The 17,403-nt window shown below is 31.5% G+C and overlaps 1 protein-coding gene across 1 annotated transcript; it reads right to left on the minus strand.

Annotated features, from left to right (window-relative positions):
- Positions 1-2,206: 2,206 nt before the first annotated feature.
- On the minus strand, positions 2,207-6,205 carry LOC120282726 (F-box protein FBW2-like). The gene is made up of 2 exons (XM_039289578.1): positions 5,859-6,205; positions 2,207-2,982 (listed from the first exon to the last, which is right to left on the minus strand). Exons 1-2 carry the CDS (start codon positions 6,203-6,205, stop codon positions 2,439-2,441), a joined length of 891 nt encoding a protein of 296 aa, XP_039145512.1. The 3' UTR covers positions 2,207-2,438.
- Positions 6,206-17,403: the final 11,198 nt, after the last annotated feature.

Here is a 17,403-nt window from a genome sequence, read left to right on the forward strand (position 1 = left end):
AAAATCAGTGATTTCTTCTTTTTCACTGACACTAACAACATGCTCAATACAACAATGACCACCACCTTCGAGAGTTTGGCACCATAGCCAAAGATGAGGCAAATCTCGATGTGGGCGAATAAATAAACAGCAACTCTGATCCAAAGTAAGGGAATGATATGGGTTTTAATTTTTCTTATACTTAAAAAGATACGTTGAAAACTTAATTCAATGGAGAAAGGAATTAAGTAAAAACCCTTAAATTGTTTTTTTAAAGCTATTTTGAATTATTTTGAGTTGTCTCAAATTATTTTAATTTATTATGAATTATTTTAATTTTTAATTTTTGATTTAATTTTTTAAAAAAACTTAGTTTGTGGTCTTCTTTTTATGTGTTTTTATAGACGGAGTAGTTGGCAAAGAATTTGGTTTGGATTCTTACATTTGTTGTTAAATTAATTATAAATGAATATTTTAAAAAAAAAAAGTCCAATATGCCAACCCATCAACTAGCAGATTCTAGCCTGGCCAATAATTAGTGGGGTTGCCTAGGCCGAGTCCGAGTCACCCTAGGGTGACTTGCCAAGTCCACTAGGCCAACCCCACTTGGGTGGTTAGCACTAGGTTAATTACTGATCGGTCTTGAGCTAATTCGGCCTTATCGAGTCTACCCTAGCATACCCTATTAATCGCCTCACACCCCTTATACCCTGAATCACCTAAGAATTAACCCAATTTTCAATACTCTAAAGCCTACTTCTCATAGTTAATACTCCAACTAAATCCCAGAGACTAATACTCACTAATTCTTTGTTAAGTACAACCTATGATTTAATTAATTAATTAATTACTCGTAATTTATATTTCAAAATCAATTTATAATTATATTTTATTTAATTAATCAAGTTTTTTAAAAAATTTATGACTATTTCAAGTTATCCCATTCATCTTAATTAAAGCACGCATAATGCTTATTTTATTTGTATGTTAGTTTATATGTATGGATAATTATATTAACTAGGCGAATTATTTCACTTTGCATCGGGTTTTATAAATTTGAGGGGTTGAAGTTAATATAGAATGTAGACACACGATGAAAATTATAATTAAATTATTTATTATAATAAAAATTTTCAGTATATATCTTATTTTAAAAAATCTCATCAATATTTATGACATAAATAAATAAGTGCAATTAATTTTTGAATTATTAATACCATAATTAACATAAACAAAAATTATTTAATAATGTGTTTTTTTCCTTCAAATATTTTATTTATAATTAACAAATAGTAATGAGTATTATATTATATATATATATTACATATCATATAATTAAAAAATAGTTCATAATTACAAAATAATATTTTAAAATATTTTATTAACTTAGTATTTATTCGAATGACTCCTTGATTGAACCATTCTCACAAATCAAAAATATATTTTTAATAATTATAATTTAAAATATCTAATAAAATATTTAATGCAAACAAATAAATGCTATTAACCATTTATATTGCATTAAATGCAAACAAATAAAACAAATAAATGAAATAGAGAAAAATTCTTAAAAAAATTAAAAATCTTCTTTCAAACCAACGCGAATCAAATTATAAAAGTGCTTTAAATATATTGTATAGATTGTAGAGATTATTATCTTATAAAAATAATACTCTAAAATAAAAATGTATACCCTTTTTATAAATAAAAGAAAAAAAAAAGGGAGTGGAATGCAATATATATTTGTTATTATAAAATAAATATATAAATAATAAATGAGAAGGTGAAATGAGAAGATATATTCACCGTACTGTTCATATACTGTTCATCCGGGATTTTTATACTATTCTCATACTGTATATATATTGTACATCCGGGGTTCCAAGATCTGTCTTTGATCTATTTATATTCATATAAAAGCGACATTATGCCTATTATTCATGAGAAGATATATTACCTCTAGTAACATTATTACTTAGGATTGATATTGATTATATTTAAGAATGAGTTAAGCCATTTCAACAGAGAATAATAAGGCACCAGCCTTTTAACCAGCCTCCAAAGAAAAAAACTGTAATACAAATGAATAAATAAAAGCATCTGTACAACTAAATACAAATGATTTATAAGGATATCAGGTAACTATGGGTTTTACTTGGAAAGGAGAAGTAATTCATATATAATTCACAAGGCTGCTGTGCAAAAATCATCAAATCTAATCCATGCATAATAAAAGGTTCATGATCTAATTCATATTCAAGTTCATGTTCAAATTTAAACTAAAAACACTTGTAGTAAAGAGCCAGTTTAATGTTTAGGCTGCTGTAAAGGAGCATTTACATGTATAAATACCAAAAGCTCTGTGTATCAATGTTGACTTGAAATCAAAGGCACAAGTATATACCTTGATTGAATGTCATTCAGCAAACTAACAAACCAAAACAAACAGCAGCAGTATGTTAATCATCACCGGAATCATCAGTGAAGTTGAAGTCGAGTGATGAACTCTCATCGTCATCGCCATTGGCATCTACAGCAGCGTATTCATCCTCCCAAGGGTCCCTGAAGCTCCTAATAGAATCACACCTCAACCCAACATCACCATCCAACCTCACATTCCAGCAACCACGGATATCAAGCTTCTGAAGAGCCTTGCACTTGGTAAGAATGGCATCGAGTCCATGATCGCTGAAACGGCCAAATGCTAACTCAAGTTGTTCTAGCTTAGGCATTGTATTTGCCACAGCAAGTGCCTCTTCTTCATCTTCTCTGGAAACTACATGGTTGCCCTGGTTTAACTCAACCTCTGGAGGTGGCATGTTCCTCCTTAGATGAGTAAGGCACCTGCAGTTATTACCAAACACCTTGATGCTGCTGGCATTGAGGTTCAGGCAGTAACTGATGTCCAGAACAGTCAGCAAAGAAAGGGATCCGGCGTACTTCTCCACTGTTACACTTGACATTTCACTCACTGGAATCCGAAGGACATTGAGCAACTTTCCGCTGGGAAAAAGGAAACAGAGAATCAACAAGGAGTTAACAAGATAAAGCTCTATGGTAGTTGAATTTTAGCATATATTCTCAGAAAGAACACATGAAAAATTTTTTAAACATTAATATTACAGTTCATCCAGACTGCATCCATTAGCAGAACAATTCCAAAGGACATTATGCAGAGAATATAAGTGCTATCAGCAGCTTTTCGGTCACATATACAGGTTTTGAACAAATTGAAGTTTGCGGCTACCTTTTCAAGATCTTATAATGTAGATGGAATAAGAAATTAAAAACATTAGTTGCAGACAGTGAGGGTGAATAAACAAATAAAACCCATTGGATCCTACAACATAAGCTGAACATCATAGAACAAAATCGAATTAAGGCATTGTTCATCATAGATATTCTAAGATATATCATTGTGAAGCTAACTAAAAAGCTCAATATTTCCCTGCGTTCCAAGAGAAGGTTTTATAGCACAGCATATATACTGATAGCAGGCTGTAAAAATTCTAGATTAATTTAAACATTGAATTTACAAATTAATAATCATGAATGCCAAAGATGAGGTGCATAATTTCCACTGTTGATGAATGCCTTGCACATTATTTTCATCAAATTATAGTGGAGCTAGCGCATGTTAAAGTACACTTTTGCTAAGTAAACAAGGTGTTAAATACCAAGTTCTTCATCAAGGCTAGAATCAAGAAAAAAAAAAAACATTTATATTTGCATTAAACTGCAATATAGAAAAACAAAAGATAGATGTGAACATACCAAAAAGAAAAAAGGAAAGAAAAGAATCACCCATACCACATTAAACTTTGATAAAGAATATTGAGATTAAATTCCTCTAAATTGAAAAGGACATATGGCTTCCTAGAATATATAAAAAAAAACGCAAAATGGTTTGGACTACTTCGTTGTTAGCTCAAAATGGAAATAAATAGTTCTGAATTTCCACTAGTAATTTATTGATTTAAGAATAGAACTAATATGGATTTATTCCATCAGTGATAATGGCAATATGGAAGCACTTGTCTACCATATAAATAGGAATGAAGTTAAAAATAATAAAGATTCCAAATTAAGGCTAAGAAATTAGTTTCAAACCACAGGAGCCTTTGAGATTAGTGACCCTTTCCAGCATTATGTTGCAATTTGAAATAGCATAAACTCATGTAGCCATCCACACATTTCTCACAAGAAAAGATAATCAAAATCTTATTTGGAAAAACTTAAAATTAATGATTACACTAACAGGAAAAAATATTGGCTATTGCACTTATAAGGGCAGGAGTTTACCCTTCAATTGGTGCCGATGAACATTTTGGAAAAAAAAATCAAGATCTAGTCACAAAATTGATTTTAGGGAAAAGATAAAAACAACAAGCATACATGTATAGCTTGTATGTTAAAATGATATAAATAGAAAAACAGTAACACCAAAAAGCAAAAGAAAAGATACAGTAAAGAAGCAATAGTACAACACAAATTATGATAAACTGGAATTTAAAATTCAATCATGCAAAACTAAGATTTGAACTATTTTACTTGATCCATCTAAAATAAAAGAAATACAATTTTGTGGGCATAAAACAAAAAAACACCCAAATCCATAAACACCCATTACTTAACCATGTAATAAATAAGAAAACCCTTTAAATCAAAATTCCGCCAAGATCTCATCATGCATTTGAGCTTTAACATATTTTATAAGCATTATTGGTATCACAGCAAGCTCGTGAAAGTAAAAAGCCTTATATACCAATTACTTGAGGATTTTGTAAATAAAACTAAGAAATCGGAAGCTTCAGTCTATCTTGCAAACATTCTGGAGCATTCAAACAAGTTGATGAACAGAGACAGCCTTAGACATCCCTCATGCATTTCATGATCTACCGAAAAGGTAATTCTAAAAAGAAATCTGATAAATGTCAAGCTTCAACTCATAAACATTATGAAGCAGCACATCAAGCTCATGAACAGGGAAAAAAGCCACAAAACCCAATTACTCATGCATTTCATAAAAAATAATATAATAATAATAAAAAGACAAAAAGAAAAATAGAAACTAAGAAATGCGAGGCTTCATTATATCTTATACACATTCAAGAGCATCAGAATAAGTTGATGAATAGAGACAGTCTTAAATATCCACTATTTGTACATTTCATACATCCATAAATAAACCTAAAAAACCTAACAAATGTCAATCTTCAGTATTTCTTGTAAAATTCTTAAGCATCACAGCAAGTTCATGAACAGCTAAAGCACAACTTACTCAAGCATCTCACAAATACATATATGGAAAACCTTGAAAAAGAAGCCTAATAAGGAATGAGGAGACTCGTTACATCTTACAAACATTATGGAGCACTAGAACAAGTTCATAAGCAGAGATCACCAATCCAAAAAATTTTAAGAAATGCCAATCTTCAGTATGTCTTATAAACATTCTCCAAAATCATAAGCTCATGAACATGAAAAATGCATTAAACACTAACTACACACTCATCTCATAAATAAATAAAAACCATTTACAAGCCCTAAGAAACTAAGGAATTCATTATTTCTTGTAAACATTCTGAAGCATTAGAGCAAGCTCAAAAACACCCTAAATAAATAAATTCAAACAAATGCCAAGCTTTAACACATTTTACCAGACATTTTCAAGCATCAAAACAAGTTCATTAACAAATTACTAAAACATCAGAAAAGAATGCCAAAACCCTAAAGATGCAAACAACTCCTCACCCATCTGAGACAACTTCTCAAGCATAATAACAAGTTCATAAACCAAATCATAACAAGAAACATATAGAAAAAAAGGCAAGGTATCAAACTACGAAAACAAAACCAGAAGAACCCAAGAATCTCACAAAGAGGCGGCATAAGCAAAGCCGGAGTCACCGATGCGGTAGGCCGAGAGGCGCCGGAGGGTGCCACTGCTCCGGCGAACGAGCTTCCTCACCGCGAAGTCGATGACGTCGGTGCGGTTCACACGGCGGCACCAAGCCTCGATTTCGATCTCAGACCAGCAGTAAGGCCCGGCCACAGCCTCGTGCCATGACTTGCAAACGAATGGCACGGCGCGGAGCAGCTCGTCGGCAGGCAACCGCGAGAATATCAATGCCAGAACCTCCGGGCTCATCCCCTCCGACCACCTCCGCCATTTCTCGCCGGCTTCCCTGCGAACGACGCCACGCTCGCCCTCCCGCTTCTCCATTGCCCTGGTTTTGAATGGAGTGGTGAAAAGCTACTGTGCGAGTTCTTATACCAGGGTGAAGATGACTTTATCGGTCGACACGTGTCCACTGTGATTTTTTGAACGGTTGGATGAGAGTGATTTTTTTTTTTGTTTCTTAATTTTTTTTTTAATTTATTTCCGTCTCACAAAAAGGGATGAGGGATGAATGATGGTCCTAACTAACCTATTTTCTTTGTAATAATTATATTTTAAAAATTAATAATTTGATGGTTTGTGAAGATGCTTTATCAGAAGTTGGTAATTGCTTTTTTTTTTTAATTACATTAGAGAGGAAATTTGTCGATAAATGTTTATAAATACTAATAATGGAAACACTTTTTTGGTTTGCTTTTGAATTTTTACGAAATTTGATAACGATGCACTAATAAAAGTTTTAACTTTGAATCTTAATATATAAGAAATATTGTATTATTTTTTATGTTGATTCCAACTTTTTACCCCCTCAAAGCCCATGCTTTAATTTTTTTTTTATGGGCTCTTTTTTTTAACAAATTGAAGTTTTTTTTATTTATTTCACTCGTCACTTCTTTTTTGAAAATCTTTAAACGTCTTGGATCTAATTGTTTATTCAGTTAGTATTTTTTTAATTTTATTTTTAAACTTTCTAGTTCTCAATTTTATCCGTAATTTTTATATATATATTTTTAAATTAGTATAACTATTATCCATTTAAACTTAGTTAAATGCTTTATTTGTAATTATTTAATGTACAAGTTAGATAGAAAATTCACAAATAATTAATAATATTTTAAAAAAAACATCATATTTGCAAATCATTACCTTTAAATATTCTCTGTTATCTTTATTTAATCCTCGAATTTACTGTTTTATTGAATCACCCAAACATTCTCATGATTGTTACTTTTTATAGCTAGTGGGCAGGTTATATTTAAATATTATGTGTTCTGATATGCTTACCAAGACTTTTCACTATATGAAATATTTTAGGACAAGCTTTCTGGTTGCATGCCATGTGTGCTTAAAAAATAGACTTTGAATCTAGATTCATTTTAAATTTAGGGTAAATTATTAAAATAGTCACCCAACTATTCGGTCACTCCTATTTGAGTAACTGAACTATCAAAAATTTCAATTAGCTACCCTAACTTTAGATTCACGTTCAATTAGGTCACTTGAGCTAACTCTGTTAACGGTGTGCGTGGTTAAGGAGAAGAAGAAAGAAACGGGCAAGGAGAAGAAGAAAGAAAAGGGAAAGGGGAAGGGGAAGAAGAAAGAAAACACGTTTTTAAAGAGCAGTGCTGACGTGGTTAAGTTCGCTGACATGGCTAAGCCACGTCAGCTCGCTGTTAACGGCGTTGGCGTCAGTGACCAAATTGGAAGCAATTTAAAATGTTAGTGACCAAAATAGAATTTTTTTTTGTTTAGTGACCAAAATAGGAACTGGTGGATAGTTTAGTGACTAATCTTGTAATTTACCCTAAATTTTTAATACAAAGTCATTGTTTATTTAATTAAATTGTAATTAGTTGTTTAGCTAGCAAACTTATATTTAACAATCCATATAAACAATTAATTAATTAAATTATCAAATTATTCATCATTTAAAATTTTATTAAATAAAAAATGGCATTCATTTTGATCTCAAGTTATTTTTTAATAAAATTCAAAACATATGTTAGGAACCCTCCATCTAAGCCCTTAATTAAAAATTAGCAGGAAGTTATTCAGTCTACAATCCAGCACAACCTCAATTTTAAGAGTTTCTCCTATAATGTCGGTGATAGCACAAATATTATCACATATTTACTTAAAGACATTTGAAATTTGCTTTTGTACTCATATAAGTTCCGTTGATTATCTCTCAGAAGCCTCCTTCTTTCATCCATTATTTATTTAGATTTTGCTGTTATTAGTTGGTCATTTAATTAATCTTAATAGCTAAAGTGGTCCTGATGATGTACTCTACTACTATTCTAAAATATAAGTTGCTTTAAAAAAAAAAATTGTTTCCAAAAAGCTGTCATTTTATAATACTAAAATAATATTTATTTGGTGGTTTTTTTTAATTTTATTTTATTTCAATTTTTTAAATTATATAAATAAACAGAGATATATTTATAATAAAAAAAGCATGGTTCTAACAAATTGCTATTTTAACTACTTAATTTCATTTTTATTTTTATTATTTTTTTTTACAAAAAAACAATAAGTATCAATTAGTATCTTTATCACAAGTGAGTTATTGTTTTGAACACGCTCTTATCTTATGGGCATATATAAGTGGGGGTGCAACAACATCGGTGAGTTAATTTCTCTAATGAGAATTCAAACTTTTATCATTTCACATATCACATGAGAAACTTATGTCAGTGCCTCTAATCATTTGAACTAAATTGCTTTGATTTGATGTTATTAAAAGAAAGCAAAAAAATCCATATTAACACCCACGATTAATTGAATTAAAAAGGATAAAAATTATAACACACTAATGGACAGGACAGGTGGTAAAAAAGAAAAAAGAAAGGGTAAAAACAAAACTTTTGACATACTTTAGGGTGAGCAGACAACCCGGTGTGAGACAAATTAGTGAAAGGACACCTGGCAACGATGGACGGGCAGTAAAGCGCGTACCATGGGTAGTTTGGGTGGAAGGAAAGGACAAAAATTGCATTGTACAGTCCAACAACGGTGCGAGGTACACTCCATCATTAATGCATGCAATCATTTCCCCACTTTTTGTTTTGGGCAAAGGTCCCAGCAAATTGCAAAGTCATTGGCCATCATTTTAATTTTTTTTTTAGTGATTTAAAAATTGTTATAAGTATTTTACTAATCCTTTTATTCTTGTTGACCATGCTCACCTTTTTTATTTTTATTTGATGAAACTTTATATTTGTTTATTCCATTTTCCTTTATATATATATATATATTTCTGTTTTTCTATTTTGTTTTCTTTATTTTTTTTTTGCAAAATACAACAAGTGTGTATTAGAGACAATTAGTTTGAGCTAATGTAAAAGTGAGAAGAAACCCAACCAAAGTTTGTTTTTAAAAGGTTTTTTTAAAATCCAATTGTAGTGAACAACTAAAAAATTGAACAACTAAACAAAAGATTGAGCAGCTTAAAACATAAATAAAAACAAGTTTTGTAGAATAGTATGGTAGTAAAAATATTGGGATTTCAACCATCCAACTATGCTCACAACTAAGAACTAAGATTGATTAACTAAGAAGAAAAAGAGTGGACAACTAATAAGCACTTTGTGTCTCAATAGCTAAATGACAGAAAAAAGGGTAGTAACTAAGAAAGAAAGGAAGTCAATCCCCAATCTGGGCTCAGAGACCTAGTATGAATTTTTTTAGGGATTATTTGTGAATGTTTAGGGACATTTTGCTAAGGATTTTGCAAGAGAGGGAAACCAGAGAATGAAGGAGATGGGAACTATGGAGGGCTTGGAATTGTATTTGGGTCGAGTGGTGATCTATAGGTATTAGACGGTGGTTTAGTTAGCTGATTAAGCTGAACCAATTAAGCTAGGTGGATTTGAGTGAGATGGTTTTGAGCTTGGTTGCTATGGGTTAAAGTTGGCTTTGAGCAATTGGTTGACTTGAGTTAGGTTTTGAATTGGTACTTGGGTTTGAGCTTGTATATAAGTTTTTGGTTTAATTGATCTGAGTTGGTTGGGTTTAGTGTGAAAGAGTGAGATTGAAAAGAGGACCTAATTGGTTTAATTTGGCCTAATTCAGTTAAATTGAGTTGAGTTAGTTAATTTGATTTTGGTTAAATAACTTGATTTGGGCTGGTTGGGCTTAATTGTTATTTAAGTTGGTTTGGTTCAGTCAGTGCAATTCAAGCTGGTTTAGGTTTGGTTCAACTGGGTTGAATAGTTGATTGAGCTTGGTTCATCTAATTAGAGCGAAATGATTCAGTTTGACTTTGGGTATATTTGAACATTAGTTCTGGAAAATTGTATAAAAAAATGGAATTGGTTCTAATATGTTAATTTAATTGAACGGGTTAAAGCTAATTTAAGTGGGTTTAGTCTAAATGAGTAATGATCCTGGCGTGAGATTGGGATAAGGAGTCATTTCCACTTATTCCCTTGTCTTAGGTGGAAATCCAAACCCCTAATTCCTCGCCAACAGAATTGGATAATCAGGAGAACAAACCCCTAATTCCTCGCCCACAGAAATCCAAACCCCTCTAATAAAAAAAATAATAAATTAAATTCAGAAATTCATGATACTACTAAAAAAAATCAAATTAATTATGATGAGAAAAGAAGGAATGAAATATGCAATTTAACATACTTAAAGCCTAAAATAAAGAAGGAACTATAAGAAAGTCATAATAGATCATTGTTTGTTACTCCACTAAGCAGATATCGTCTTGATGTTAATTACCAAATCATTGTCTTCTATATTGTGGAATTATTAAGTTATTATTTTTTTATTCATGTTCTTATGAGAAAATAGTTCAAGACTCATCATGGTTGCAAAGGTTGTATAAATAATAACAACCCCTTCTTCTTTAACACGTAACGATAAACGTCACGGTCCCCCCCCACTGGGGGAAGTCAAGGACAGGCGTCAGAGACCTCCATGAAATTTTTGGGGACCCGGTACTACTAGGCTATTAAGTCGGTGGTTAATAACAACCTTTTTATAATGAATGATGGAGAGTAATTATCGGCGATGTGAGTGATATTAATGGCGAGAGTGAGAGAAAACTAAAGAGATTAAGTTGGAGTTTTATTTTTAGTTTTTTTCCTTTTAAATCTCTATAATATATATATTTGCATATAAATTAAATTTTAACTTAGTTCGTAAGAATTTTGTTATTAAATAAGTTGGAGCGGCTCAAGATACTTAAAGATATAAATCCAAATTTCAGAATTGCACATTTAAGTTATTTAACAAAAACTAAATTTAATTTAAATATTTTTTTAAAAACTAAGAAAACAAAAATTGACCATTAGATTAGTTTGGAAAACAATACTAAATTAAAATATTAAAAAGGATAAAAAATAAAAATAGAAGTTTTAAAAAAATTCATTATGTTAACATTTGGTTAGCCTAGTGGTAAAAAAATTTGGCAACAGATGGGTAAGTAAGTATGGGTTCGAAATCTTGCCCGGTATTGTTTATGCACTATTTTTAAGGTCAGGTTCACATAGGTTTTAGTAAGTTCCGGTGAGAAGACTCATATCTCAATGTTCTTAAATAAACACACATTATAAGATGATATAAAATTGATTAGGTATTAAGTTTTAAAATATTTAACATTTTAATTAATTATTCTAGACATGACACAACTATTCACATCTTACAAATACTCAAACATGAGATCTCAAATATAATATTTAAAAAATCGGTCAAAACACTTCTTGATCTTATTTCACCTTTGTATTTATTTGTTTTATATATATATATATATATACACACACTAATATGTCCATAAGATCTTGACATGTGAAGGTATACCCCCTCAGAAAGAAAGAAAAAACTCTCATTTCATTTGTGATAGAGTAAAATGTAGTTTCTTCTTGTGAAGTCCGCTATTTTTATATGGCCTTTAATTAGGTTTAATTGGTTAAAAATGATGGATCCCAAATCAAATTTTAATTTTTTTGAATTCAATGGATTGTGGGTTCATAATTTCTATTAGGAGTAAACCTCTAATATTGATTACCCTATACAATGTCATCGGAATCTCCAATTAAAAACAAGTGTGAATGAGAAATTATTGGGTGAAAATATAAAATATATTTTTGTTGATCCCAAAAAGTATATGAGTACATAAGCAATACCAGGAATCTAGTTCTCCCAACACTACTCTCCTAATTTTCTTACATCTTCACATGGTTTTAACCCATTCGATTTCAATTCTCTCGACTCTTTTACTGAAAATCATGCTTCAATGTACTTTTTTTGACTTTGGTCTTCTTCAATTTCTTTCTTTGAATTTGCATTTTGAGAATCATCAAGACTTCTAGTTGTGATCTCACCATTTTTGAGAAAAACAAACTTGATTTCCTTCAATGTTGTTTCGTGAAAGCTTCGGCATGTCATGCTTGTGAAGCCTTAAAACTTTGACTTGTGAGACTCTTCGATTCTCTGACTTTTGATGTCTTGAGACCTCAGAGTTCATTCATCATTTTTTTATGGTTGTTTTGAGCCTTGACTTGCACATCATTGAGCTACGACCTTTGTGTGATAGCTTTTGCTTGTTTAGTTTTGGAATGTATCTCGAGTTGTAATCATGAACTTGATCTCCTTTAATTTTGGTATTTGAGGACTTTGGCATTTCATGCTTATGAAGTCTCTATGACTTTGACTTGTGAAACATTTTAAGCTTTTGATTTCTTTATATCTTAGAGCTTCAAAGTTTCATTTGTCATTTCATTTAAATTTGCCAAGCCATGACTCTTTCGTATTGTTGAGTCATTATCTTGGTTTCTTTGAGTTGTTTGAAATCTTTTGACTAATAAGGGACTCGTTCTTCCATGTGCTCTTCATTAGTCCATAGATTAACACAGAGGCCTTGTTTCTTAAAAAAACAAAACTCTTTCTTTTTTTTTTTTGTCTTTGCTTAGAGAAAAGCTTCTTTTAATTTCATGAAACATTATTTTTTACCCAAGAGGGCATCATGATTTAAATTAGACCATATTTTGGATCACCATCTTCAAAGAAGAGCCCTCAATGACCTCCCTATGAGCGTCAAGAGGCAAAAAATGAGAAAACTCTCAAAAGAGGGCATCCACTTTGCATTGGACCTCATTAGTGGGTCATAAGAAGAATGATTTTTTTTTTTTTTAGAGACCTCATTGTGAGCACCTAGAGGCAAAAGTGAAAAAACACTCCTACATTGGACCTCATCAGTGGGTCATAAGGAGAATGATTTTTTTATTTTTTATTTTATAGAGACTTCCCTGTGAAGTCAAGAGACAAGAATGGAAAACACTCCTACATTGGACCTCATCTGTGGGTCATGAGAGGAATGAATTTTTTAGAGGAGACCTCCCTGTGAGCATCAAGAAGTAGGAGTAGAAACCATTCCTACATTGGACCCTCATCAAGTGGTCATGAAAAGCATGAATTTTTGTAGAGACCTCCTTGTGAGCCAGTGGCAGATTCAGAAATTAAACTTTGAGGAGCTTTAGTTGGTAGGTCTTCCTCATGCATAATAATTTCATTTGAAGACTTAATTAAATTTAATGGAGTAGATGTACTACTTGGTGAGCTTCTTTTCTTATAAAAAGAATCAATTGTTTGATTCTTCATTTGAACAATCTAAATTAATTAACATAACAAGCGATTAGATAAATATTATAATTAAAGATATTACAAGGAAATATGTTAGAACTTATATTAAGTAACAGAGAGAACTATCTGAACTACTATGAAAGTTTTCAAAATATAATTAAACTCATGTTAATTAGAAAATATAACTTATAATTCATAACCTAAACACCCAATCTTGTAATTCATAACCAACAAGAAGATGAAATATAAGAACAAATCACCATAAAATGTTCAACAGAACAACTAGCATCTCAAACATCAGTCACATCACTAACACTAATGTGAGAGAAGAAAGAGCAAGCAATGGAAATAAATCACATATATTAAAACATTAGTGATACTGATACATAAATAAAATAACAACTAGCGGAACCATCAGTTTAGAGAGCTCAGTGAGGGTAGAGGAGAAGAGAAACCAGTTGAGTGGCAGTTGCTATGCTTGAATGGGAGTAATTAAAAAATCATGCGTTTGGCAACCTTGTGATAGGTTAAGGGTTGGATGAATTCATCACCATCATGGGAAAATCAACTACAAATCCCAAATCAACAAGCCCCCATTAAACCAAACAAAAATTATGTATTTTGTACAAAATTAACATAAGAAAAAACATGGATGAAACGAATACTTGGACAAAATCATTCAAGCGCCTTCTTGCCCAAATTCAATGAAGCAATTTTACTGAAGCTCACATCTTCAATTCACTATGAAAACTCCTCTAGGATAAGCAAACAAATCAATCCAAACATAATCACAGGATCAATTCACTTGCAAACGCTATGTATTTTCTCTAAATCTAACAAAAAGAACAAAATCAACATGAATCATGATCCCAAATATCAAAGAAAAATCAGAGCAAGATGATACTTTTGGAGAGCTTTGCGCCGTGGACCATGGATGGTCAACCGGCGATGGCAAGGTGGTGATGAGGCCTGGAGTGAGGTGGCAACAATGGTGACTAACCGATCACCATTGATGGGGTCATCATGGGGGAGAGTCGGAGGGAGAGAGAAGATAGGTCACTTGTGGGATTATTTGGAGAACTTGTTTTAATTTTTATGTTTTTTTCACAGAACTCCCTATGAAGATTATATTTATATATAAATAATTTTTTTCAAAAACATATAAAAAATTTTACAAAAATTGGGGTGGGGAGGGGGTGGTGGCATCCGCCGATGCTGTGAGCGTCAAGAGACAAGAATAAGAAAACTTTCAAAAGAAAGCATCCACCTTATATTGGACGTCATTAGTTTGTCAATGAGAAACAATAATTTTTGTAGAGACCTCCTTGTGAGCGTCAAGAGGCAAAAATGAATAAACTCTCAAAAATAGAGTCCACCTTGCATTGGACCTCATCAGTTTAGTCAAAGAAAGATGGAAAGTTTTTTTTTTTATGGGCATCCAAGACCTCCCTGTAAGCGTCAAGGGGCAAGGATGAATAAACTCTCAAGAAGGAATTCCACCTTGCATTGAACTTCAATAGTTTAGTCAAAGAAATATAGAGAATTTTTTCAAAGGGCTTCCAAGACCTACCTGCTAGGGTCAATATAAAAATATGAATAAACTCTCAAGAAGAGAGTCCACCTTGTATTGGACCTCAATAGTTTAGTCAAAGAAAAGAAATATAAAGAGTTTTTTTCAAAGGGCCTCCAAGACCTCCCTGTGAGCGTCAAGAGGCAAGGATGAATAAACTCTCAAGAAGAGAGTTCACCTTGCATTGGATTTCATGAGTGGGCCAAAGAAGGTAGAGAGTTTTTTTCAAAGGGCTTCCAAGACCTGCCTGTGAGTGTCTAGAGGCAAGGATGAATAAACTTTAGTCAAAGAAATATAGAGAGTTTTTTTCAAAAGGCTTCCAAGACCTCATTGTGAGCATCAAGAGGCAAGGATGAATAAACTCTCAAGAAGGGAGTCCACCTTGCATTGGACCTCATCAGCGGGCCAAAAAAAGAGGGTTCCTGCAAATTTACAAAGAGAACCTTGCACTTCACAAAATTCTCGATTTCTACTTTTTTCCGCATCTTGGCCCTTCTCATAATATTTTTGCACATTAGACCTTAAATTCCTTTTTATTTTTTTCACAAATTTAAGGGCTCTCGTAACTAAGCCCTCTAACTTTCATTTTTTTTTTTCACATTTCACATTTTTTTGCAAATAAACCCTTAACATTTTTATATTTTTTTCCTATGTATTTTTTATGTAAGTCATCCTTTGGAAATTTGCTCATCCATAATTTTTTTTTGCATCTTCATCAAATTATGCTAAAAAGCCCATTTTCCTAACATTATTTTTTTTATTTTGTCTTCCTGTTTGAATACCTAAAAAACCTATCTAATCTTCACACTCTACGGTAAAGAAAATGGTCAAAGGTCTAGTATTCTCAAAAATGCTTTTCTTCTCTTCAAAGCAATCATGGACATTGTTCTTAATAGCTCATGTATACCTTGCATCTTGCTACAAAACTAACTCTAAACTTCATAAAGGCATTGACCACTATATATCTCCCATGATATTGAAAAAAGGAACCAGCTAATGCTCTAAGATAAGATTAGAATAGCATGAAACCAGGAAGAAAAACTATAAAATTGGCAAGGTTTTAAAGATATAAAATAACGTGGGACAAGCTTTGAGAACATATGAACTAAACCCAAATCATCACACCAAATGAAGTATCTATCATAGCTCAAGCCTTCATCTTTCATGCTAGCATATTTTTTTTATCACACTATCATATAAACTTTAACAATATCCATGCATCTAAGTATACTCATGCTGAACTCCTGAAGTGTTAATCTTCTATAAATGCATGCACAGATAGCATTTAAACCACACAAAATGAATCCCTCTAAAAAAAATCTTAAGACACCTTATGAGAGTCATCAAATAGAAAACACTACAAGAAAATTACTGTTTATAAACAACATTTTTTTTTGTTTCTAATCCATTGCCAATTCAATTTAGAAACAAATTTGAAACGGAATTTATCTGTTTCAAAAACCTTTGTTTCTAATTTAAATAGAAAAGGGAAAATTTTCCGTTTTGAAATTTAGAAACAGATTAGAAATGGAAACCAATATGTATCTAACTTTTGAAAAATTAAAACGAAATAATGTATGTTGCGAATCCATTTCTAAAGTCCGTTGTAATTCTGTTTCAGAATTTAGAAACCAATTTGAAACAAAATTGTTACTATTACAAAAATTGAAAACGGATTTCAAACAGAATATTTTCTGTTTTATTTTTGTTCCACTCCATAGAAACGAAAGTGTTTTTGTTCCCAATCCGTTTTTAAAGTAAATTTAAAATAAATAAAATATTTAAACAAATTAATCCATTTCTAATCCATTTCAAACATTCATGTCAAAAAATAAAATAAAATAAAAATTATATCCCGGATTTTCTTAAACTGGCACATGAATTTGTTTTCTTTTAAACCTAGAAAACCAATAAATAAGATAAATTCATCATTTCATACAAAAAGAAATGTTTAAGTACATATGTTCAATACAAAATAATAAGTATATGACAAATACAACTATAAGTCAACATCATGATCGTTAGTAAATGGTTGAGAGTCTTGTGTGATAAACTATAACCTCTAAAGAATCATCTTCTTAAAACTCATTATCATGTCCTTCAAAAATCTATGAACTCATTTATTCCTCACAAGAAATTGGGATTAAAATGTCCATCCTTAAGCCTAGTATACATCCAACTTGTGTCTATGTCCATGTTACTAATAAATGTGTGTTAAAAGGGTAAAATCAGTCAACACACTCATTATAAGCTAGCCCTTAAATTCATTAGCTAAAAAACAAACAACAACTGAGAAGATAATGGTTATATAGTTTAGCATTGACAATTATTTCAAGCATCAATAATTGGTACATTTATA

The sequence above is a fragment of the Dioscorea cayenensis genome, chromosome 18, assembly GCF_009730915.1.
Source record: "Dioscorea cayenensis subsp. rotundata cultivar TDr96_F1 chromosome 18, TDr96_F1_v2_PseudoChromosome.rev07_lg8_w22 25.fasta, whole genome shotgun sequence".
NCBI classification, from domain to species: domain Eukaryota; kingdom Viridiplantae; phylum Streptophyta; class Magnoliopsida; order Dioscoreales; family Dioscoreaceae; genus Dioscorea; species Dioscorea cayenensis.